Genomic DNA, 26,201 nt, shown 5'->3' on the forward strand with positions numbered 1-26,201 from the left:
AGTGAGAAATAATTTTAGACCACTGGAAATCTTTAAAATTGACTAGTGTTTTTTTATTTTTTTATATTTTATATATATATATATATATATATATATATATATATATTTATCAGGTACTGGGTCTTTAAACTATATTATGAACTTTTTAAAATTATTAAAGATATTGTCATTTTATATTTCTTTTCATAAATATGGGCACACCAATTCACAGTAAGAATTCAGGAGAAATTTAATATTCCAATGATTTATTTTAGTTTAGTTTTTTCCCTTGTTGTTTGCTGTGATGAGTTGGATGTAGATCAGAAAGTCTGGAGATTGCTTTCACTAATGCAAACTCATTGCAATGTAGAGCCAGTTAATCATTTTCCAATTTAAGTGAAATTATAGCCAGAGAAGTATAAAAAGTGCACTATGTAACTTAGTGGGCAGTCCGCCTGGAATGTTGAATAGTGCGGCATTACACTTATCTATCTCCGTGGACACAAGCAAATGACAGCACCAGGCCAAGTTACAGATCAGGTCTGTGGATAGGCGTGCCTGCTCACACTAATGTTTTTCAAGGTATTTCTGAGCAATAAAACACATTTGTAAATTAATAAATGCAAGACAGAGAGACTTAATGCCACACTGTGAAAAATGCCAAGCAACATGTCCATGGAGACGAGCGGACCCCTCGCCACAGTGCATGATTAATTAGTCCTGCAAAGGGGAAACTGCAGCGTTGTATTACTAACTATACACGTCATTTTATCAAAGCTTCACAATATCTATAAATAACAACCACCAAATCTTAATCCAACATTAGAGCATTCTGATGTCCTCTGAAAACCCACAGTGAAACACAAGCTTCATATTTGTACCCCACACAGTGCAGTTCCACATATATTTTGTCCCCTCTGGGCCCTGTGATCAGCTGAGGGTGTTTTGTGCAGAGATCAGACTGAAATCTAATACCATGTGACTGATGTGGGACAGTTAGAAGCTGACCGGAGACACAAGCCTTGGCTTCGGATCCGCAGCTCCTCTTTTTTTCTCCGGGAAAGTTTCAATATAAGGATTACTCAGAGTGTTTGTGACACTGTGGCTGTCTGCTTTCATCATAAAGCTCATTATTTGTGCCCCAACACCTCAAACACTACACAGCTCCTCTGCTCTGACAAACTTTTTATAGCAAAGTACATATGCAAGGCTTAACATTACACATGCCAACTAGCAAAAAGTACATTTTTGTAGTTTCATTTGTCAATTTTGGTTAAATGAGATTCTCCTTATGTCATGTATCTTGTATCTCCTATAGAAAAGCAGCAGAAAAGACAAAAATAAATACATAAATAAACATAAAAATAAATACGTAAATAAACAGCCACATTGAAGACATGTAATAAACATATGTCCTGTAAATTGTCGAATTGGCTTGATACTTTGATATGATGGATAACCACAATGAAATAACTATGTTGAAATACTAAGTACTCATTTTATAGATGTACGCAATTGAATAAAACACACAATAACATGGTCAGTTGTGGTGGTAACATCTATAGCCAGAATTGCTCTGGGGCAGATTGAAGGAGATATGGCAGCTGTACTGTGCCTAAAGCCTGCCTGGTCCAACTTGTCCAACCACTACCAGTCACTCAGACTCATTCTGGAGGAGAGGGGTGAGAGGTGAAGAGAAGCAGAATTGTTTTGCCCAAGGACAGAAGAGTGTGCGCTGGTTACTGGGTGATAGGAGCTCTACCCTCAAGGCTCCTGCTGACCTATTTTTTACAGTTTGGTCAAAAGCAGCTTGATTTCTACCACTGAGGTAAAAGGAGAACACATAATCTGCAACTATATCCTTCAAAATAATATGAAGTTAAAGTTATTACTACAATACTGAGAGGGAGCATTCACATAACACATAAAAGCAGAACTAAAACCAGGACTGATTGGACTAACAGGACCAAGTGTACATCAGAACTAAACTCGGCTCAAACTAGGACAAGTGTGAACGCGCCCTAAAGTACTCTTACTACCATTTCTGTTACTGTTACTGTCATCCATGATCTCCTTGGTGAATCTATTGCATGACATGCCCTTTCTGTCCATAATTTTATACAGTATAGTGTGTATTATGGGTAAAGTGTCATTCCCATAAACGTAGCCACATGGAATTTTGTTCAAAATGAACTGCCAAACTTCCAATTATTGGGAAGTGAAACTTCTTTGTCATGAATTTGATTTTTATCCTATTTAAAGGTGCATTAAGTAACTTTTCAGGCACCAGGAGATGCTATAGCTATCCCTGGAATGTTTCCCACTATGGCATTAAGATCTATCTTGCATTTATTCAATTCCAGGTTTTTTTATAGCCAACAAAACTACTTGCATTCTTACTGTGAGCTGGGTCACCTCTCCACAGATTTGACCTGTACATTTAATCTAATTCCAGACAAAGCAATAGCATCTCTATGGAGACGGTGCCAGACTAAATGAAGTTACATAATGCAGTCCACTGTGTGACTCTTGTGGCTATCGTTTTACTCTATTTGCAATGTTTTAAAGGATATTATTGTGATATTCAGTTACGTTAAGCTCCATTTCCTGACAGCGGACAAGTTCATTCCTCCTTGTTTTTTCCATAAACTGCAGAATTGAGTTTCTCTTATTAAAACACACTGGCCTTTAATTCCTCAACAATAACGAGTGTGTGCTTATATCCCTTGTTAGATGTGTAAATGGACAACCAAATGAACCCTGACATTAATCCGTTAATATTATTTTCCCTTTCAGGCCAAACCTCTTGATTAATTATTTTGAAAAATAATAGTGATATTGTGGCCGCAACTGCTGTCGCTGTATTTGTTTCAATTATAGAGAAGAATGCAGAAGAAAGTCAGGTCTTTTATCCACATGGGCTAAAAAAAGTGACTCAGAATAGGTTTTGGTGAATTCCAGTTCTTACAGACGGCAGCCGTGTCAACAAATATTTGCGGAGATTGAGATGAAGAGGTATTTGCGCGCCACATGCTGTCATGCACTCATTGTGGAGAGGAGTGAGACATCCGCTCTGCTGTTTTTCACTGTGATGCTGTTTATTCACACAAAACATAGGCTTCTAATGTTGTTGTTGAAGTTTGATATGTGCAGAAGAAAAGACCAGAGACCGATGTGGAGCACTGTCAAAACATCATATCAGGCAGGGGTCTTTGATCAACAAAGGAATACAAGTCCTGCAAGACCCCCAGTCTGCACTTTAGGACATGGGGCAGTCACGTGAAAGTCCCTAATCTTATCTGTTCTTGGGGGTCATTTTAAAATCACTAACAAATGCCTTGTCCTGTGCAAAAAATTTGCACCTGGCAGCATTCACTAAAACACTTCTTTTGCTCCACCTCAATTTTTTCACATGTTGGCAAAAACACCCCATTTGGCATATTAATTCCGTCACAGGAAAAAATTGTGATATAGGCAATATTTTTTTTAAAAACAGTGTTCTGTTCAGAGTGCCCATTGTAAACAACTCCTTAACATCTGAGAGAAGACTGAAATATGACCTGATAATCTAACACATGAATCCCATCCAATTCAGAACGTGTTGCATTTTTATGCAAAAAAGACATTTTTTGGTTCTTTCTAGAGAGCTTTCCATTGTCTAATTACAGCCTTTGTGATTTGATAATTGCATCAACTCAAACTGCGATTTCAATTTGATTGCAATATATTTTGCAGGCCTCAACAGAAGCGAGCTGGGAGCGACAATTGTCAGATTGTCAGAGTTCACAATCAGACTCATTGCTATGACTTTTCATGTGTGCCACAATTAAACTACTCTGAAGAACATTAGATATGGAATTTTAGGATTTTTAATTTGTGTCTGAAGTTAGCTAGTAAGTGCCCAACATGCTACATTTAAAAGGCTACCACTTGCAATATTTATTTGACTATTTGAAAAAAACCTAATGCTAGCTTAAATCTTGAAATATACTATGGACCATTCTCCACTGTAAGTAGGCCTGTCCCCATAACATGTTTTGAAATGCAATATATTGCTGAAGTAAACATAGGCAATTAACGATAATACTAAAAAGTATTCTAAATGTGCAGTATTATTCAAAAAATATGAGCTGGAAAAATAAACAGCTGAATGCAATACTTAAGTAACAGTTTGTATCTGTAACTGGGTTTGTAATTCAACCTTCTACAGCTTAAATCTCATTGTAGTACAGAAAAATAACCAAAAATGTCCCTGTAGTATAGAGAAAATGTACGCACTGTGCATATTGACCTAAAAAAGTAGTGTTCCATCTAACATATATTGATAAGTTGGTATAGTATTTATCGTGACAGGCCTAACTGTAAGACATATAATTATGTCCAGTCCACAAACATGTGCTTATCTTCACAACATTAAGCCTCTAGTTTATTATGTATGTACCTACAATTATGTTCCGGAGCGTTCCCTGTTATTTCAACAGTATGCTCTGCCAAAGCCAACTGGACAAAGTGGGAGTGGAGCGAGTGCCCTGGTAATTACCCACTTGTCTATATCCAGCCTTGTGCATTATTCACATCCTTCCATTTACATTGCCATCCGTGTGTGTCATAGCAATGAGCTGCAGTTAGCCAGGCCTGTCATTACTACAGGAGCTGTCCTCCCCTTCTCCAACAGTTGTCTGCTGCTAGGCCAAGCTCACTGGCATAATAGGAAAAGTTCCCCTCAAATGTCAATGAGTTTCAAAGCACCGCTGGCTCCCGTCATGATGTTTTCTGCATTTTGACGTAAGGGTTGCAAAGGGACACGCATGTGCTGGGGGAAGATAGAGACAGACAGGAGTATAAAGGTAGGAAAAATACACAGGGAAAACTCAGACAGAAAATGTACTGTATGGCCATTGTCGCATAGTACTGGTGGTGCTTTTAGCTGGTTGGACATTCATTTTTCTACTGTATTTTATTTGAGAAGGACATGATGCATTGTTTCAAGAGTTAGAGCAAAAATTCAAATTCCATAGAGGGCTTTTTGGTCAATATGATATAAACCTTTATGAGTAGCTCAGTTGTGTGTTTTGTCCACTAATCGGAAGGTTGGCAGTGCAATTCCAGCTCCCACAAATAAATATTATTGTTGTGTTCTTGGGCAAATTAATAACCTTGTCCCCAGTACATGTGTCCCCGGTGTATAAATGTGTGTAGACAAATATAATTAAAACATTACTGAGAATGTATTTGTGCAATAATCTTTCTCATATAATCTTTTTCTTGTTTGTTTTTTGGCTGAGGCTTTGCATGAGATGCCCTTCCAGAGTTAAATCCATATATTTATCTGTAAATAAAGACTGAATGATTGAACAGTAGAAACATAGCAAATATATACATAATCGTAAGGGGATACAGGTCGGCATGTGTCGCGATAGTAAAGTTTCAACTTAAGGGTCCTATATTACACAGAATGGATTCTTGCGAGCTTTAAGCCATGTTATAATGCTGTTACCTCATCAAAAACATACCTGGAGTTGGTTTTTGTTTCATTCACATATGTTTGAGTAATCCTTTATGTATTATTAGTATTAGTATGTCTATATCTCTAAACCTCATGCTCTGTTCCGCCTTGTGATGTCATGAAGCGGCAGTTTTCAAGTTAACCTTTTTACCTATTGTTCAGCAGAGATTGGCAATTCCAGGACTGAAATTATCCAAATGGTGTATGGAGTTTAAAAACACAGTAATACACTTCTTGCATTACCACATGGCATCACAAGGTGGACTAGAGTGTTTTCAGTTTCCTAAATATGCAGGGTTTGTGTGCTAAACATTTGCAAATTAAGCAAAACACAACTCCAGGTATGTTTGTGATGAGGACACAGCGTGATGTGGGCACTTTAAGGAAAGTACTCGAAGAGCACTCTAAAAATATTAGGTATTCTAAATATTCAAGTACTTGTATAATACTTGTTGTAAATACAGTTCTGATACTAGTTTTAATATTGGTTAGTATCTGGGTATCAATGTTTTGACAACCCTACTCTAGAGAATGCTAAATGCTAAAGAAATTCTAAAATTCTTGCAAATAAAAATGGTGCTATTTATGTCCAGGTACACAGCACAATGGCAGTGTCCTAAAGTGTGAGCACCCAGACTTTCTCCTGACATGCATGGGCACAGATATAGAAGACAACCTCCATAAATTTTACCCAAATAAAAATACAATGGTCAAACAAATCCGAAAGCAGTCTCCGGGGGACATGTGTGAAAAGGCATAAGGAAAGTGAGGAGTGAGTCAGACTTGGGGAGCTGTCAAGGCTTTGCTGCACTGGAGGACCAACGCAATAAAGTTAGCTCAATGTCCAACCGACCATATAGAGGATAGCATAAAATAATCATAGTTGAACTTTAAAATAGTAATGGTAAACTATTTGATCAGTTCGACCAGGGGTGTCCAACTCAATTTTAACAAGGGCTACATCAGCAAAATGTTGCCCTCAAATTTGTGTAACTGCGTATCTCCTGATAAACTGATATTTTAAGACAGTCATACATTTAATTTACCTTGTTGCGGGCCACATAAAATGACGTGGCGGGCCGTATTTGGCCCCCGGGGCCTTGAGTTTGACACATGTGAGTTCGACAATAGGGCGTGGATATTCTTTGCTATTAAAAAACAGAAAGACACTGGTGATTCTCTCTGAGTTCAGATTGTCAAGTTGATTAGCAATCAGAGAGAAGCACTAAACTGTTAATCTGATGTGAGAGAAATGTTATTTTGTTCAACACGATGAGTAACCAATGAGCTTCTCACTCTGAGTCGAGGTGTGACAGAGGGAGCAGTGACCAGACTTACCAGGCAAATACAGGTATAATGACAAACATGGAAATTCACTCTAAGTCCCCATGATGTCAATATTTCAGTGTCAAGTTGATTTCTTTCAGATAAGGCAAAGTGTCGGTACAATAAGGGGGCTCATGGGAGTAAAACTGTTTTAAATTCACTCAGTTCTTTTTCAATTCCTTCAGAAAATAACGCAACATGTAAATATACTCGTTTTAACAACTGAAAATATTATGCAAATTCTTATGACTGTCTCTTATCGTCGTATTTATTGTGGGCGGAATACATTTGGGGATGCTGTTGCTCAAGAGGTTGCAAGCTTGAAAAATGAAAACTTTGACAGAATGGAGTTGTAGAATTGCATTTGTCGATATCTGACCCATCCTTCAGCCAGTGTGACACGTACACATACAATGCATAGACAGTGCAGTGCCTGGGGACCCATCATTTTAGACAGTATCTCGGTCAGGAGCACTTAGCTGAAGAATGTGTGCCTTTATATTGGGAGAGGTAAAAAAATCAGCCTATGTCTGCCAAAATCACTGCCTCTTTTTTTCTACATAACTTAACTTTTAACTTATACACAAAACACTGAAGTTTCTTTAATGATACCATAATGTCCAATTCATGGGTTGTGTCTTCCTGTTAAAGGCAACATTTTGAGGACTCCACACTACTATATTCTGTTTGAAATTGTTGATTCTTATGGCAACTGTCCTAATTGTAATCATTTTGAAACCCATGGATAGAAGCTTGGTTATTGAGAAAAATACCAAACTAAAATATTCAAGAAAAGTCCAACTTTGTCCTATTTATGTGAGTTTTTGACATCTGCTCAAACCTGTATTTACTTTCAATACTTAAACAAAAAACATATCTGCGTATCAGTATTCCTGACAATACTATAACAGAATATACTATAGTGTACTCAGTTGGTGGAGATAATTTATTACTTGTCATTAGCCTTACCTATCGGCGTGCTGTGCAGTAGAACTTGTTCTAGGTTGCGTCCGTCGTTGTACAGAGCCAGGTGCCAGGTCCCAGGGTCCATGTACTCGATGAAGCCGGTCTCCTGGAGCCCGCTCAGCAGCAGCCCTTTGGGGGTTTTGGCGGCCGACACGGGGTCAGTCAGAGACCTGGGCAGGGCCTTTCCATCCAAGAGCTTCACAAAGTCGAACTGAAAACAATATGGTAACACCATCAGACCAAAACAGCAAATACAAGCGCTCAGAATGAGGCAAGAATCCACAAAACCTGCATTAATGCCGGGTATATTTGCAATCCAGACCGAGTGCAGTGGTGTGTGGCTGCTGTTGACTAAGCTCTGTGTATCTGCCAATGGGACACTATTGGAAAAATGCCTGCATAAAAAATCACTTTGGGAAACAGATTTGCATGCACTGTAAAATGTAGTAATGCAGTTCGAGGAAAGACAGTACTTTCATTTTGTACATCTGCAGAGTTTTTTTTTAGATATATTTAGATTAGCTTAAGATAAAACATGATAAGTCAGAACATACGGTACATTTGAGAAAAGGCTGCAATATGAACTTATATATAGCTCTTAAGTACATTCATAGCTTTTTTTGTTTTGTTTTGTTTCAATTGGCTAATTTGGCCAATTAAGTGTTCATTTGTTTGAGTCATATTTTTGTAGTATTCTGTCGAAGTACATCAGTTTGTCAGAAACAATGTTGTGCCTGTGTAATGATAATATTACATAATACTAATAATGAAAATATTTCGATTTTTTTTTTTTTTTTCATGAATTCATAAGAACCTTCAGCATTTAGCTTTCTCAATTATCGTTTAGCTGAGTTTTACAGTGTATAGCTATCACATAGGAAGAGTGACATAAAAAAAAGACTCAAAACTGGCATACATCGCAAATACTCCAGCACTACTCTCTTCTGTGGTTGTAGAAACTGACGTAGCACTACCAGCATGTGCGCGCTTCACCACAGAGATTTTGATAAGTAACAGACTATTACTTTATCTGTCTAAACCTCTCTTTCACTCACGTACCTCCCTCCCCCCTGCCGCTTCTCTCTCTTCTCTCTCTACATCCCCTTGAACCATGGAGCACTTGCTGAGTTGTATTCCCCTGGAGGGTTGTGTGTCACACCAGTGTCAAAAACAGCTAATTAGAGCACTTCATGCAGAGGAGGGCCATATTAAAGAAGCAGATGACTCGCAGCCTTGTGTTTCTGTCGTGTATGGAACAATTCTGCAGTGCATTGTGGTACTACTACGAGCTGTGTGGATGTGTCTTCATATGTTACTTCAGCTATCGCAAAACAGAGTAAAAAACAAGGCAGCGATGCAAACATGCTCAAATGCAACAAAAACATAAGGTATGTTCTTGCTTTTTACTACAGGGTGTTGGGATGTTGAAGCTTAAACCAGCCACTATGAGCCCTAGGGGGTGCTCAAACTTTACATAAACTACATCAAAATTAGGACTTAAGGACAAGAACAAGATTAAACTAGGACTAAAACTGGACCAAATCCAGTCTGTCAGCACTGAGTCTGAGTCCGAGTTCTTCTCTCAAAGTGAAAACACTCTGTTCCACCTTGTGATGCCATGTGGTAATACAGGAAGTGCTCCAGTGTTTTTTTTTTTAAACTCCACACACCTTCCCGAGAATCATTTCGATAATTTCACCCCTGAAATTGCCTATCTGTACTGAACTAAAGCCTTGGAGATGCAGACAGACAATAATAATATTAAAATGTAATAAAAAATAAATAAATAATGATGATGATAATAATAATAATGATAATAATAATAATAATAATAATAATAATAATAATAATAATAATAATAATAATAATAATAATAATAATAATAATAATAATAATAATAATAATAATAATAATAATAATAATAATAATAATAATACATGTTACTCAAACATTCGTGAAAAACACAACTCCAGGTAGGTTTTTGAGGAGGTAACAGGATTAAAATAGTGAGTGTTCAGTTTATTTGTATGAAAAATATGTTACTTACTTAACTGAGTCCTTATGTTAGAGTATACATGACAGCATGAACAATTGTGATAGTAAGTGCTTGTTAACAGCGTGGTAGCTTGTCATAGTAAACATATTAATTTGCACTTGACCATAATTATAAACTTTACAAGAGTTACACAGCTTTCATTTCTGCAACTTCTTCTGCCACTGGATAATATACTGCAAACAGTCTACTACTACTGCATCCCTAAATATCCCCAAGTACTGGTTTTACTTCAGACTGTGGACTATTTAGATCTACCATTCTTGTATTTAAATAAAACCAGAGAGAACCCACAACTGCACAGGGAAGTCATGCAGCTGAGACTACCACTGTAAAAATCAATCTTTCATTCTCACCCAGCCACAAAACAATACCTCATGTTTACACTTACTTTATGCAGTATTGTACAGGAGAATCTTTGTTGTACTTAAATAGCATATGGAAATGTAAGACTGGAGTCAAGGCTGTTGAACAAAAGATGCTAACTCATTATGCAGTTGTGAAGAATAAACAAAGTACATTCTGAACTTGTTTGTCGACACATTATTATACAGAGAATAGGTGAAGAACCAAAGTGAATGTGAATAAAACAAATAGATAAAGGCAGCTACAAAAAGAGGAAAGTATGTTTGTAAGAGAAAGAAATACTGTAGTGAAGCTTTACATTATGAAAGTCAATAAGGCAAAAGAAGAATTGGAAAAAGAAAACTGCAGATTAAACATTAGATTTTTAAATAGGGTACATGTTTCATAGTATTGTGTATGTTTGGTGGGTATATGCAATAAACCGAAATCCTGTCTTTTATATATCCAGTAAGGGATTGAGAGAGTGAGATTTTTTTTTTTTCATTTTTCCATTCATGGTCATTCTTATAATGACAAATCCATTTCTTGTCCTAATAACTGAAAAGGTGCAGTAGGTAACTTTTCTGGTTGAGGGTTCACTACCTGCTTGTCTCCATGTAGATTTCATTGCTTTGCCAAAATGTCCCACAGTATGGCATTTAACATGTTACATTAGCGTCAAAATGTTACTACATTATTGGCTCACCGAAGTTATTACATCATTGGCTTGTCGTTGCATAATTGTTTTTTTAATACATTTAAAGGGCCCATATTACTCTATTTTCCAATCTATGTTATGTTGTTTCCTCATCACAAACATACCTGGAGTTGTCTTTTGTTTCATTCACACATGTTTAACACATAAACCCTGCATATTTAGGCTGTGTTCTTCTCTCAGACAGAAAACACTCTGTTACACCTTGTGATGTCATGTGGTAATAGAGGAAGTTCTCCATCCAGTGTATTTTTAAACTCCATACACCTTCACTTGAGTCATTTTGATCATTTCAGCCCTAGAATTGCCAATCTCTACTAAACAAAAGGTAAAAGGTTGCTGTTAACTTGGATACTACCACTTCATGACATCACAAGGTAGAATGGGGCATTTTGAAAATTTGAAGATGCAGACAGACTAATAATAAGGGGTTACTCAAACATGAAACAAAACACAACTCCGGATATGTTTTTGAGAAGGTGAGAGTATTATAACATGGCTTAAAGCTAGACATTTTTGTATAAGATACAGTAGGACCTTTAAAATTGTCCGAAATGATTGTGTTATATTCTATTCTTGGCCACTTTCACATTATCATTGCTGCAGTATGTGTTTGTACCTCTTGTATGCTTGTATTGATAAAGCACCTAGAGTTTTGCCATTATTCAATTCTAAGTGACTGCAGTATCATTTGAGATCCCCCATCAGAATGAATGACCAAGCAGACTGCCGCATTGTCAACTCACTTTCCTCCACAACTTCTCTCCCGGTCCCCTCTCATTTTCCCCAAGACTAATCTATAGCAGAAGTCAGTCTGACACTACATTATTTACTTCCATTTAAACCTTTTTGTATGCAGTGTGTTTTCTATGGGGGATACATGCACATACAGAACACTGATCACAATCGCTCTTACTCCTAAACCAAGGAGGTGCTAACTAGCCACCTCTACCTTTCTGTCTATAGTGAGGAATCTATCATGCTTATTTTCCATATGGCGCGGTAGCAGAGGTAAAAAGCTCTGTGTGTGTGTGTATGGTGGAGATCTATAGTTAGACTTCACGCAGAGAAGCATATTGGACATGTGAGCACTGGAAGGTTGTCAGCGCATCTATAATAATGGAAGCACGTGCTGTCAAGAGTAATACAGACATTAGGACTTTGTTACAACAATAGCTTTGTCACATGTGTCAAGAGAGCGCTTAACCTTGCCTCATCGCATATAACTGAGAATCAGTTTCGAACATACGGTCATACAGATGTTTAGCACATTGCGGGGAATAAAATTGGTACAGACTCGGGGACCTACCGACCTGGTGACAAAAATCAGGTCCCTGTAACATAAATTCTTCATTATTAGATCAACAACGTGGTCAGATATGGGTTAAACAACAAGTATTAAGCATTATGTGTGCTGTTATACATACATTAGCTTTGTCATTTCATGTTTTTAGACTTTAAATATTTGCTATTCACTATTTGCTATAATGGGAACTAGGGTAGAACACCACCTACTGGCAGCAAAGGGAATAGCTATTGAAAAAACAATCTTTTGTGATATGCTAACAGATGCATGCAGAATGCGATTAGACAGTAGAAATGCTTAGAACAAATCTGGTGATGGCAGGAACCCCCAAACTTTTGCCTATTACGTAACAAATCTGGAAAGTTCAAATTCACATGTTGAGTGCTTAGACAGGGCAGACTTACTAAACAGGATTCCTCAAACAAGTGGGGATTAAGCAAAGTACGACTCCAGGTACATTTTTGATGGCGGTTAGATTTTAGGATAAGGTTAGGCTAGTAGTGACAATGGTTAAGAATAGGATCATTCTCAAGGAAATGAATGTGAGTCAATGTAATGTCCCCAAGAAGCATGGAAACCCAAACAGACAGCTCAGTGTGTCTGTGAAGATTCATGGTTATGCTAATTGTTCTAAGGATAGCGTACGGTTTAAAAATGGTGCATTCTGTTTTTGTTATATAGCTCATGTGTTGTGATTTGTCTTAAGGAAGCTAAAGCCAAAAAGCTATGAATGTACTGACAGCGTTAGTTTGCCAGACATATTGCAGTATTTTGTGAAAAGGAGAAGCTAAGCAAGAAAAAATTCAAAAGAAGTCTAAAAAATGTTCAGTTATTCTTACGATCTTTCATTCCCAGTGGAGAACAATGTAATGGTCTTTCCTTTTTGCTTGCTGTTCAACTGTATTAACCTATTATGTGCATCAGACATCTCTTACTACAATATAACACTCTAAAATGGAAAATGCATGGGTTAAAATAGCTTGGATTCATATGACTATAAAAGGTCCTACATTGCGCAAAATTGACTCTTGTGAGGTCTAGGTTATGTTAGAATGTTGTTACCTCCTCAAAAACATACTTGGAGTTGTATTTTGTTTCATTCACACATGTTTGAGTAACACTTTATTATTAGTCTGTCTACATCTTCAAAGCTCAAAATGCTCTGTTTCAACTTGTGATGTCATGAAGTGGTAGTTTTCAAGTTAACAGCAACCTTTTACCTTTAGTTCAGTAGAGATTGGCATTTCTAGGTCTGAAATTATCCAAATGATTCTAGTGAAAGCATGTGGGGTTTAAAAAGACAGTGGAGCACTTCCTGTATTACCACATGACATCAGAAGGTGGAACAGAGTGTTTTCTGTTGCAGAAAAGAGCCTAAATATGCAGAATTTGTGTGTTAAACATGTGTGAATGAAACATAACTATTGGTATGTTTGTGATGAGGAAACATTATAACAAAGGGTAGACAATAGCATAATATGGGCCCTTTAAAGATGTGTTCGCACTTGTCATGGTTTGGTCCTGGTTTAACCCAATGCTAGTCCTCATATAAATTTGGTTCTATTCCTGGTTTAGTCCTAGTCTAGTCCATGTTTTGTTCTGGGTTTATTCCTAAATGTTATGTTAAGTGCACGCTTATTAGATCTAGGCGTAGGTTTTTGGTTTCATGTTAGGCTTTTTCTTATTGACTTCAATATATAATTAACTTAGCCAAACAATCTTTTTCCTTAAGCTTGAGGTAAGGACAAAAGCATAATAATAATAAAGATTGACACCAGACCTTCAAAAACTCAAAACATCTCAAATAATCAAATAATTGAATCCAAGTAATTTCCCCGTTATATAGTTGTATGTTTATTTTTGTCCTATGAGAAATGCCTGGCTGTGAGAGGAGAGTTATCTAATGACTTTCTCCCTAATTATGTTTGTCGTGCCTTGACTTTTCCAACAAATAAAGTCAAGTTTCCATCCAAAACTGCCTTTTACCAGATCAACTAGAACTGAGCAGAAGGGACTAAACTAGGCAAATGCCATCATAATCCCAATGGGAAAAAGATAATCAGCTATAATTGGAGATCTTATGCGTTTCATGTGCCATCTGGCTGCTATTTTCTACAAATATTGAATCTATTTAACATTTTATCTACAGAATTTTGCATTGTTTTACAGCTAAAATTTATTTTTCTCGATGCTGTGTTTTCATGTTGGTGCAATGTTGTGTAATGTAGCAGAATAGTCCTTTGTTCCCTGTGCTTTAGGTTATATAAATTGTGCTTATGTGCTAACATTATATATGGGCTTATGAAACCAAAAAAACACAGCCCAAACACAAGCTTATCAAAAGAAACAGGTGTCTGAGGGAGCAATACCTGGTTCAGATAAAGAACATTGACCTTATTTCAGCAGACATTTTGCTTTTAAAAGTACTACATCCTAAATCCAAGGCCTGTGCTCAAAACCACTCACAAACACAGGGCAGGTTTGAATGAAAGGTCAACAAGGGGAATGGAGTTTTCTAGCCATAGGCCTAGAAAGGATGCAGCTTTTCAAGTACCATAATTCCCCCCACAAATAACAGTCTTATTCTGCATGAAAACTGCTAACCCTGTTGCTTAGATCTGAACAAACAAGATCTGAAATGTGATTTTTGCATTAGTTTGTCCGTTCATTGTTAGTTCTACTAGATGTTCTTTGGGGTTTGATTGTTGCTCTGACCTAGCATATACTGTTTAAGTGTCCTTGAGCAAGACATCCTCATGCCACCTAGTCAAATCTCAGAATCAAGGACAAATGCTAATATGTTTGATAATTTTAATTTAAAGCTTGGGTACTTTTGGGGACTTAATTCTTGAAAATGAGTAGAAGAGCCGTGTGTGTGTCGCTAAGCAGTTCGTAAGCTGTGCACATGTCCAAAAATCATTCATTTGAGCATGTGCCAAAGGTTTGTGAAAGCTACGAATTAGTTAGATTAGTTAGTTTTAATACTCCCTACTTTCAGAGTTTGAGAAGCACCCCATTATTTAGTCAGTTTGGTTACGCTTTACTATAACAACGTAAGAGATAAACCATTTTAACATTACCTGCGTATGAGTAGGTGGAATGTTCCTGCGGCCGTAGACCCCCAGCAGTGCATTGTGGGATAGTGACAGGTTGAACTTGATGTAGGTGGGGTGGTGGACCGTCATGTGAAACCTCCAGAACAGACCAGGGGGGATTGCTTGGTTCTGCTGGGTCCCCACATCCACCTCTCCTTTGTCGATGGCTTTCCCTCGCACCCATTTTTCTACAAGAACACACAACACAAAGAGATTCACAGACCGATTGTAGCGATAGGCGACAAAACAGTGAATTTATCAGCATGGACAGGAAGTTCTTTGGCGTTTCTGTGGGAGTAATTAATAAGCAACCTGATGTCCTCAAACATCAATGTGATCAGCTCCTCCGCTAATGAAGTGCGAAGGAAGAGACACGACAAGAGACTGTTGGAAATGCAACTTAACAAGAGACTAGTGGGCCATTCGCGCACTGCATAAAGATGAACTGCTTTGGAGAAGTAGACATTTGGAGAGAATGTCAACCACAATCAAATAACACCGATCACTTTAATAAGCCACTTTGCACTGTTGTTCTGATGCTGCTATTGTACATATTTTCTCCCTTTAAGTATTTCATTAGATTTTTAAGCATATCTTTTTAACTTTGTGCATGCCCTTATTTGTATTTGTATTTGTATTTATTCAGTGTGTTTATGTTGCACTTTTTCACCGTATCAAGTTCCTAGTTTGTGAACTGTGTTCACAGACTATGGCAATAAAAGTCTTCTGATTCTGATTCTGATAAAACAAAAAAAAAACATCAAATGCGAGTAGTATGAGACACAAGCAAATACTCAAATTCTCAAATGGCTAACCTTTTACATTTATTTATTTTATTCCCTGGAGATGTTGTTGCTTTGCAAAGAACGTTCCATGTTGAATTAATGGATAATGATGATGATACATACGTTAAATGCCGTACTGTATAACATTCCACCACCATAACATCTCCATGGAAACAAGCAAGTGGCAGATCCTCACAAGAACAGCACATAGCGCGCCCATGAAAAATCAAGAATAAAAGCATTTACTAATTTATTTGTGAATCATTATAACTTGCATATTAACTAGACACAAAAGGAGAAGCTTATTAAATCCAAGTAAAATACATAAAGTGCATAATCGGCCGACCTTTTATAAATGTATCATTTATTTTACTCTTTCATTATCATTTTTATTTAAGACGATATTTTTGGTAGATGATATTACATGGAAATTGGTAAATGTGACAAATGACCTTGATTTTAACAGTATTTTGGTGTTGTTATCATTTAGCGCTTTCTGCATGAGAATATATGCAGTATGATTTTGTGTTTGCTTATAGTTTAACACTTTAACATATATCCAGTGGCATTAGACACTTTCACTGCCAAACACTGCTGCAATGATACAAGTGCATGTATCATTGTACCAGCAAGGAAAATGACCTTGGTTTTTGCATGTTTTTGGTGTGATATTTATTTAGCACTTGTTTTATATAGACAGTATAGTTCACTGGTCCTTGTGATTCACAGATAGACTATAGGGCATACAGTGCAGGCGAGAAACAAGTGATGTACTACTAAAGAATATTAGATATGGCATTGGGTATTGGCATATTGTAGTTGTAGTTTAAGTAGTAGCCATAGTAGTAGCCGTAGTATTAGCAGTAGTGGTAATAGGTGGCACAGTTCTAGTGGTAGTAGCGATAATTGTAGTAGCAACAATCCTAGTTTAATTGTTGTAGTAGTAGTAGCAAGTAGTAACAGTAGTAGTACAGAAATTTGGGGACCTGGGGCAAAAAACCTCACTTGGGCCTCTGTATAATGTAAATGAATAGGAAGACGGTCCAATTCAGGGCCCCTAAGACCCTGCGGCCAAGTTCAGCATTTGGTTTGATCCCAGTTCCCACCAGTTCACACCACTGTCGTGTCCTTGAGCAACCCATATTGAATGAAGTATGGTACATTGTATGAAGGTACGGTTTGGTGATGTAAAAGAATTCAGACTATTTACTAATTGAAAGCCTGAGACATCATTTTTGGACATTGTCAAGGTCAGAAATAGGTTAACATAGGCTACAATGAGCAAGCTGTGGGAAATATGTCTTTTTAAGAGACTTCCTGCATTGGCCTCCTCTCGCTGCATAGAGATGAACTGCTTTAGAGAGGAAGTATTTTGTCTGAGGGGCTGTCGACCAGGGCTTTGTCATGTGGTACATTAGCATCTTCTAACAAGAAAGGAGAGGCAGAGTGTCTGGTTTAGAGACAGGAGCACGTGCATGTATTCACAAACAGCGATAGTGTCTTGACTGAGAGCTTGTCTTTGTATAGAAAAGAATAGGCCCATCCGACAGTCCCCAGCCCTCTCCCTCCTCATAAGAAGCTTTTATCAACCACCATCCCGCACCCTTTTGTGTGTCCGAGCACCCTGCCTCTCCAGACCCCTTTATAGAGAGATATATCTCCCTTTCTAAACTAAGATGGAGGAAATATGGTGACAGGGGGGAGTCGGCCAATCGTTATGGCCACAAAAGGCAGAGGAGCAGTTAGGGCCAGATTCATGGTTGGGACCGCACACTTTCGATCTATAATGCCTGCAGCTTTACCACTCCATTACGGGGACAGCATGCGCACCCACAAGCCAGCAGACATACATCACATGTGCTGACACGCTGATAAGCCACTAGACCGGTAAGTAGCCCGCTCCGCCTCTGTCACCACAGGTTTTCATTGTATCCTGCTGAAATGGTGTGCAAACTTTCATGCTAGGAAAATGATGGATTCTAATAGTGTTGGATATGCCCTGACCCGAGCACGATGGGGAAACGGCTTTGATGGCATTAGAAACCAAGGCCCACATTTTATTGAGGGACATCACTTGTATGAGGAGTATCAGGTATCAATTTTTCATATTTTGGGCTTCTTCGTGCAGCAGGAGTTGATGTATTTGTCTTGACAGCACCTATTGCACCAGCTGTCTGTCCCACGATGGATCCCCAGTCTGTGGTTTCTTCCAATTTTATACCAAGAAGTTTTTTATTCCTTCACTTGGGAAGACAGCAGAGCCAGAGGGGGGTGTTTCCACTCTGCAAGATATGTTCAAGCATTTCTATTTGTTACTAGGTTCAGCAACTGGGCAGAATAGTTTAAGTAGATGGTTTGTTCCTTATTTGTAAAAATCAAATAATATAATGGAGAAAGAAAAAAAAATTCTCAAGTACGTAAAAAGGACGTAAAATGAATAATGAATGGTTGGGCTTAAACCCTATAGACCGCATATGTCAAACTCAAGGCCTGCGGGCAAAATGTGGCCCTCCACATCATTTTATGTGGCCCTCGACAGGGTAAATTAAAAGGTATGATGGTCTTAAAATGTCATTTTAGCAGGAGATATGCAGTTACACAGCCATACTTTTAAATCTTTGCAAACACACATGCAATATTTGTAACTTCAATAAGTAATAAATATAAATTGAATCTAAAATATGAAAAAAAAAACAAAAAACAAAAAACACTTTTGTCAACATTGAATAAGAAGGTGTGTCCAAACTTTTGACTGGTAGTGCATATTATTAAATTTTTAGAAATTTTTTTGTCCATAATTACAATAAATCCACGCGTGCATGTTAAATGTCATTGCCCAGTGCATTTAGAGAGAGGGTCTTTCATGATCCCATTACTGAAGCTTCACACTCTCAGCTCTGTGTCTTTTCAGCCTAAATTGTTAAGAACTGCTCTCTCAAATGTCAAATATCATGCTGATAAATGCCAAACTATTGGATGGGCCTTTTTTACCCATCTCTCTCCCCCTCTGCTTTGTCCTCGGGGTTTAAAATAAGTAAATTGATTAATTGGATCATTGATTGGAGCAGACTGAAGTGTGACAGGAGATGGGGTAGAGGGGGAAGACAAAGGGGTATGTAGATGAGGGCGGATTTGGAACAAAAAGAGTTCAAAAAGGCTGACAATGAGGGGGAATGAGAAGGGTGTCCTGCATGGAGCATAAATTGTAGCTGAACTAAAAATCTCAACTGAACAGAATAGAGGTATGCATTGGCGCGTCCCTGCCGAGCCTACCTCAGCAGTCTACCCCTTTTAATGCTAATCCGGGCTCACAAAAAACCCGGGCCAGTGGAGGCTTGGCTGTCCCGAAGAGCAGGCTTTTTATTCAGCACCAGATGAATAGGACATGAATGGGTCATGGCAGTTGGCAGAGTGGGCCGGCTAGCTTTGGCAGGCTAGTGGGCACGGGGGTGAAGCTGACGGAGGATGCTAATTATTGTATTACCAAACTGACAGGAAATGACAGACAGTGAAGCGGAGGTCAGATCCTAAGTTTAATGTAGTTATCACTTATTTTTAAAAGTTGTCAAAACAAATTATAAATACTAGTTAGCATGCTTTTTTTTTATTTATTTATTTATTTTTTATGATGCTGCCGAGACCATATATCTACATATCAGGTTCGATTAAAAAAAAAAAAAAAGTAGAAGTACCGGTCACAGTTGTAATAATAGTAGTTGTACAGGTCATAGTAGAAGTAGCATTACAGTAGTAGTAGTAATAGTAGTAGTAGGAGGATTAGTAGTTGTTTAAGTAGTAGTAGTAGTGGTGGTAATAGAAGTAGTAGTAGTTGTAGTAGTCGCAATAGTTTGTAGTAGTAGTACTAGAAGCAGTAGTAATAGTAGCAGCAGTAGTAGTGGTAATAGTAGTAGTTGTAGTAGTAGTGGTGGTGGTAATAGTAGCAGTAGTAGCAGTAGTAGTAGTAGTAGTAGTAGTAGTAGTAGTAGTACTAGTAGTAGTAGCAGTAACGGTAATAGTAGTAGTCGTAATAGTAGTAGTAGTGGTGGTAATAGAAGTAGTAGTAGTCAAAATAGTCATAGTAGTACTAGAAGCAGTAGTAGTAGTGGTAATAGTAGTAGTTGTAGTAGTAGTAGAAGCAGTAGTAGTAGTAGCAGCAGTAGCAGTGGTAATAGAAGTAGTAGTAGTTGTTGTTGTAGTAGTAGTGGTGGTGGTAGTAATAGTAGCAGTAGCAGCAATAGTAGCAGTAACAGTAGTAGTAGTATTTGTAATAGTAGTAGTAGAACTAGAAGCAGTTTTGGTGGTAGTAGTAATAGCAGCAGTAGAAGTAGTTGTAGTAGTACTAGTAGTAGTAGTTGCAGTAATAGCTGCAGTATCAATTTAGCAATTTGTATTGTGTACGTATGTATGTACGGCGACCTTGAGAGCCTTGAAAGGCGCCTAACAAATAAAATGTATTATTATTATTATTATTATTATTATTATTATTATTATTATTATTATTATTATTATTATTATTATTATTATCAATAGTATTAGTAGTAGAAGTAGTAGTAGTAGTAGCAGTAGCAGTTGCAGCAGTAGTAGTAGTAATAGTAGCAATTATAGGTGAAACAGGAAGAGGAAAAACAGCAACAAGAGCAGTAAGAGTAGTGGTAGTTTTGTAAGTACCATTGCGTACCATGAACCCAATGCACTACTAGTAAATAGGACTTAAATAGGATACAGCACTCAGGCAGAGAGGCTGAGCTCGGCGGTCCAGTGGGCACAGAGGCTCTGGTGACTCCCGCTTCTAATTACCGTATTACCTCTAAAAGTGATGCAACACAGTGACAGACAGCGGTGCTTAGGTCAGAGGTATTCAGGGTGTGGGGGGGAGAAAGACAGGGCCATAAAAGCAGCATAAGAGAAAAGAAGGCCCTAAGATGAGGTGTGGAGTTACAGTTCATGATGCAACACGAAAAAAAAAAAAAAAAAAAAATCTCCTCGGCAATACCACAGTAATCCAGTGGTTTTACCTGTCCAACGGTGGAGGAGGGGGGCCAGTTGTAGAGGGGACGATTGCGTAGGGGGCAGTTGTGGAAGGGGTTATTGTGCAGGAGGCCAGTTGAGGAGGGGCCGGCTGGGGAGCGGGGCGATGGTTGCGTAGGATTGACCGGGGAGGAGACTGGTTGTGGAGGAAGCAGTGTGGAGGGGGCCGGTTGGGGAGTCCCATTGAAAGCAGAGAGAGATTGCATTGTGACAAGAGCTTCTCCTGGGCCCACGCAGCTCTTTGGCTTACTGCTGTCAATCATCGGGATTCGCAACCGTCCCATGTGCCACCGCATAAACCTGAGAGCAGTTTATCAAAACAGCCCAGGTTTATTTATTCTGATTCGTCAAGCAAAAGAAATGCCAGCCAATGTGCAAGTGGGGAAGTTACAAAATCCTCTGTGCTTTGCTGTTGAGAGGTGATATATTACAAAGGAAAAGTAGCTGGAAATATACGCTTGATAAGATGGAAAACTAAATATAAACAGAAGGCGAGTGGAGACCTCAAACAAGGCACTCATTTTGTATTTTGCAATCATATGTATGTGTTTTTCAGTCCCCTGTCATACTTGTGTCTCTGATTGGCTAATCCATCTGTCAATTACGCCCATCTGAACTCAGGGGAGACGGAGACCAGACTCACATCAAGTATTTTAGAATGCATCTTTAATGGTAACTGTCATTATGTGGTAGTGAAAACACAAATAACTTCATCTTATCTGACCTCAAGCCAAACAGCCTCGTGACAAGTGTCAGTGGGCCGAACTGTTTGCAAGAAAGTAATACAATAATGTTGCAGCCTCAGCCAATTATAACCACACAGTAGCATAGCAAAAAGCCCATAGAACACATTTAATTAGGGCTAACGGCTTCCCAACAAACTATTAGCAATACATCTTTAACAATATCATAACACTAAGTGCCACTAATAAGCATTCTTAGCAGAGGGCCAGATATTTAGACACACATACACTACTCAGCGCTGGGACATTTCAGTGGGCGTTTACTGATGAATAACTTCCATTGAATCCTGGCATTGGAAACAAGTTGTGTTGGAGTCTAGTATGAAACATGCTGTCCACTCAGTTCACCTCCCACTAATGCCATGCAGCTCTCCAAGAAGATGTGATACTTACAGTTCTGTCAAAGTTAACTTTATGATGGTAGTAAAAAAATAATAAGAATAAATACTACTTTGACGCTACTATTACTATTTGCAAATTATTCTTTCAAACAATTGTCATGACATACTTGTTACTTCAGTAAATAAATCATAATTACAATTCTGTTTTTATCTCACTCAAATCCTGCTGTACAGAAAAATAGGCTAATATCTGCTACCTGCTTGTCTCCATGGAGATGTTTTTGCTTTGCCAGGAATGTTTCATAGTAAGGCATTAAAACCTTATCCATGTTGCATGTTGCATGTACTCAAACATAGGCATTTACAAACTACCCTGAAAAATATGAATTCTTACAGGGAGTGGGGTCACATCTCCACAGATCTGAGCTGTTACTAGCTTGTCTCCATGGAGATGTTTTTGCTTTGCCAGGAATGTTTCATAGAAAGGCATTAAAACCTTATCCATCTCACATTTACTCAAATATAGGTGTTTATATTTCCTAAAACTACCTTGAAAAATATGAATTCTTACAGGGACAGGGGTCACATCTCCACAGATCTGAGCTGTTACTAGCTTGTCTCCATGGAGATGTTTTTGCTTTGCCAGGAATGTTTCATAGTAAGGCATTAAGACCTTATCCATGTTGCATTTGCTCAAATATAGGTGTTTACATTTCCACAAGCTACCCTGAAAAATATGGATTCTTACAAAGAGTGGGGTCACATCTCCACAGATCTGAGCTGTTACTAGCTTGTCTCCATGGATATAGATAAGATTAACAATATATAGTGACAAACTATTAACACGTGCACCTTTAACATTATGATGTGAAGTACGAGTAACACACAAAATGGTCATTAAACTGCCAATTATTTAACCCACACAACATACTAACATATACAGATACACAACTAGACAGTTTGTGGTGTTATTTTAATATGCATTATGCCTCAAAATTACCATGAGCATGAGTATTGAGACACAAACATCCCTCTTTCTAAACTCAGAAGTGTCCAGTGAAGTATTCATTTTATTTCTGAACTTTTTAACATGTTGTTGTGGCATCCACCGGCAGCTCCCTGTCCACTGCCTGATCTTAAAATATTTACTAATTTCAACGTGACTCTGCAAAACCCTCTTAGAGTTACAACTACACAGGAGCCAGTTGGAAAGTGTGGCCCCTTTTCCATGTTAGCAGTTTTTTCTAAATCTTTCCAGTAGCCGGCTAATAATAAGACTGTTCTAAATGAGAAGTTCAGTTTGAATTGATTCGGTGTTAATGAGCTGCGAGGCTGTTAGTCTAGACAACTTGTGAAGAAGTCTCCTTATCTGTTCTTTAGAGTTAACCCAGCAAAATGCATCAGTGATGTATTATTCTTCCCAATGTGTCTATATAATATACAATTCTGAACCACCATATTGACAGTGACCTCATAATGACTACTTCAAGAGTATGCAATTCACTGGTTTCTTAGAAGAGAACATTGCTTTCAAATTGTCACTTTGATAAAAACTAAATATAGCTCCAAAGCTATAAATTCAGTACATGTTATCTACTGAATTCCTTCGAGTGCGAGGCTGGTAAAGAGTATGAGCTAACTTAGGACCTGGGACATGGGGTCTAATTAATTCCACTTGCCTTCAGGTTATTCAGGTAAAAACAATTACACCTGTAATCTATTTTCTGGGAACTAAACTGTCTTTGCAATTAATGGGATTAGCCTTGGTTTCTAATGAAGTTGAGAATGGAGTTAAGGAGTAGTCTGGGTCCAGGTGACGGGACATGCCTGCAGGGACCAGAACCAGGAAGTAGCGCACAGTCCGTGCTGTAAGGAGTATAGTGAATTTCAAAGACAGCTTTAATAACGTAAGAGATGGAATTTGCCACGGGAAGAGTAAAAATGGGCGAGGTCGCTATAATTACTTGGATTCAATTAAGGTCCGTTTCAAGCAGGTGGCTTAATAAGCTTTCAGCGCGTCTCTGCAGTGCGCTTCATAATGAGTGTCAGTCAGATGAGTCAGGACCAGATAATGCCCTTTGCCTTGGGCCCTCAATTACCCACAATCCTCAGCTCCAGGCCCCGCGGCGATACGTGTGTGACAGGAAGGGCTCTGTGAAACGTCCACAAACCATCGGCGGCCATGACAGTTTGAGTGGTCCAACAGTGAGCGCGTGTAATCTGCGCTGTTTAAACTGACATACAGGAAGAGCCACTTATGGTCCGTTATGGCACACTTCAGAAGACAAGGCTAATCTCCAAGGCCAGCAGAGAACGGACTAGACCACACCGGGGGGATAGGCAGGTTGTTTTTGTTTGGTTTTCAGAGCAGAAATGGGGCCCATGAGGGATGGACCATGGTAACTCTTTTGTTTAGGGAGCACATATTAATTGTTAACTAGGTGGCAATTGGTATGCTAGTTAGTTCAATTCAATTCAATTCATTTATTTTTGTAACGCCCAAAATCACAACAACAGTTGTCTCGAAGGGCGTAGTTGTTATTGAGCTATTAATTTGTATTTCTACAGTACTTATTGAGATTAAAATTTATGTACGATAGCATCAATGGCTAATAATGCTAATGAGCCATAATTAAGAATATAAATGGAACACAATTAGTAAACGGCTTAAGATAATTGAAGATAATTAAAGGTCCAAAGGCTGTTACCTCACCCGAAGCTCAAAATTCTTTGCTCCACCTTGTCATCTGTAGCAGTTGAAATCATCCAAAGTATTCTGATGAAGGCCCTTCCTGTATTACCACATGATATCACAAGGTGAAACAGAGTGTTTTCTGTTTGAGAAACAAACTCAGCCTAATTATGCAGGGTTTGTGTGTTAAACGTCCATCCATCCATCCATTTTCTTCCGCTTATCCACAGCCGGGTCGCGGGGGGCAGCAGTCTAAGCAGGTACTCCCAAACTTCCCTCACCCCAGACACGTCCTCCAGCTCCTCCGGTGGGATCCCAAGGCGTTCCCAGGCCAGCCGAGAGACATAGTCCCTCCAGCGTGTCCTGGGTCTTCCCCGGGGCCTCTTCCCGGTGGGACATGCCCAGAACACCTTCCTAGGGAGGCGTCCAGGAGGCATTCTGACCAGATGCCCGAGCCACCTCAGCTGGCTCCTCTCAACGTGTAGCCACTCTGCGGAGGAAACCCATTTTGGCCGCTTGTATCCGCGACCTTGTCCTTTCGGTCATTACCCAGAGCTCATGATCATAGGTGAGGGTAGGAACGTAGATTGACCGATAAATCGAGAGCTTCGCCTTCCGGCTCAGCTCCTTCTTCACCACAACGGACAGATACAGCGACCGCATCACTGCAGACGCTGCACTGATCCGCCTATCAATCTCACGCTCCATCCTTCCCTCACTCGTGAACAAGACCCCGAGATACTTGAAATCCTCCACTTGGGGCAAACCACCTTTTTCCGGTTGAGAACCATGACCTCGGATTTGGAGGAGCTGATTCTCATCCCAGCCGCTTCACACTCGACTGCAAACCGCCCCAGTGCCTGCTGCAGGTCCTGGCTCGATGAAGCCATCAGGACAACATCATCCGCAAACAGCAGAGATGAAATCCTGTGGTTCCCAAACAAGACCCCCGCCGGCCCCTGGCTGCACCTAGAAATTCTGTCCATAAATATAATGAACAGAACCGGTGACAAAGGGCAGCCCTGGCGGAGTCCAACATGCACCGGGAACAGCTCTGACTTACTGCCGGCAATGCGAACACAGCTCCTGCTCCGGTCAAACAGGGACCGGACAGCCCTTAGCAAAGGGCCCCGCACCCCATACTCCCAGAGCACCCCCCAAAGGACACCACGAGGGACACAGTTGAATGCCTTCTCCAAATCCACAAAACACATGTGGACTGGTTGGGCATACTCCCATGAACCCTCGAGGACCCGATGGGTATAAAGAATTTTATGAGTATAAAGCTGGTCCAGTGTTCCACGACTGGGACGAAAACCAC

The 26,201-nt window shown here is 39.0% G+C and overlaps 1 protein-coding gene across 1 annotated transcript in view; it reads right to left on the reverse strand.

Moving 5' to 3' along the window:
- The window catches only part of tenm1 (teneurin transmembrane protein 1), a 431,225-nt gene that overhangs the window by 156,522 nt on the left and 248,502 nt on the right, over positions 1-26,201 (reverse strand). Inside the window, exons 7-8 of the mRNA XM_033974050.2 lie at positions 15,277-15,479; positions 7,781-7,988 (exon numbers count right to left, since the gene is read on the reverse strand). Coding sequence (XP_033829941.1) covers positions 7,781-7,988; positions 15,277-15,479 — 411 coding nt within the window. The remainder of the gene's footprint in view (positions 1-7,780; positions 7,989-15,276; positions 15,480-26,201) is intronic.

This window comes from Periophthalmus magnuspinnatus, chromosome 10 (genome assembly GCF_009829125.3).
Source record: "Periophthalmus magnuspinnatus isolate fPerMag1 chromosome 10, fPerMag1.2.pri, whole genome shotgun sequence".
Taxonomy (NCBI): domain Eukaryota; kingdom Metazoa; phylum Chordata; class Actinopteri; order Gobiiformes; family Gobiidae; genus Periophthalmus; species Periophthalmus magnuspinnatus.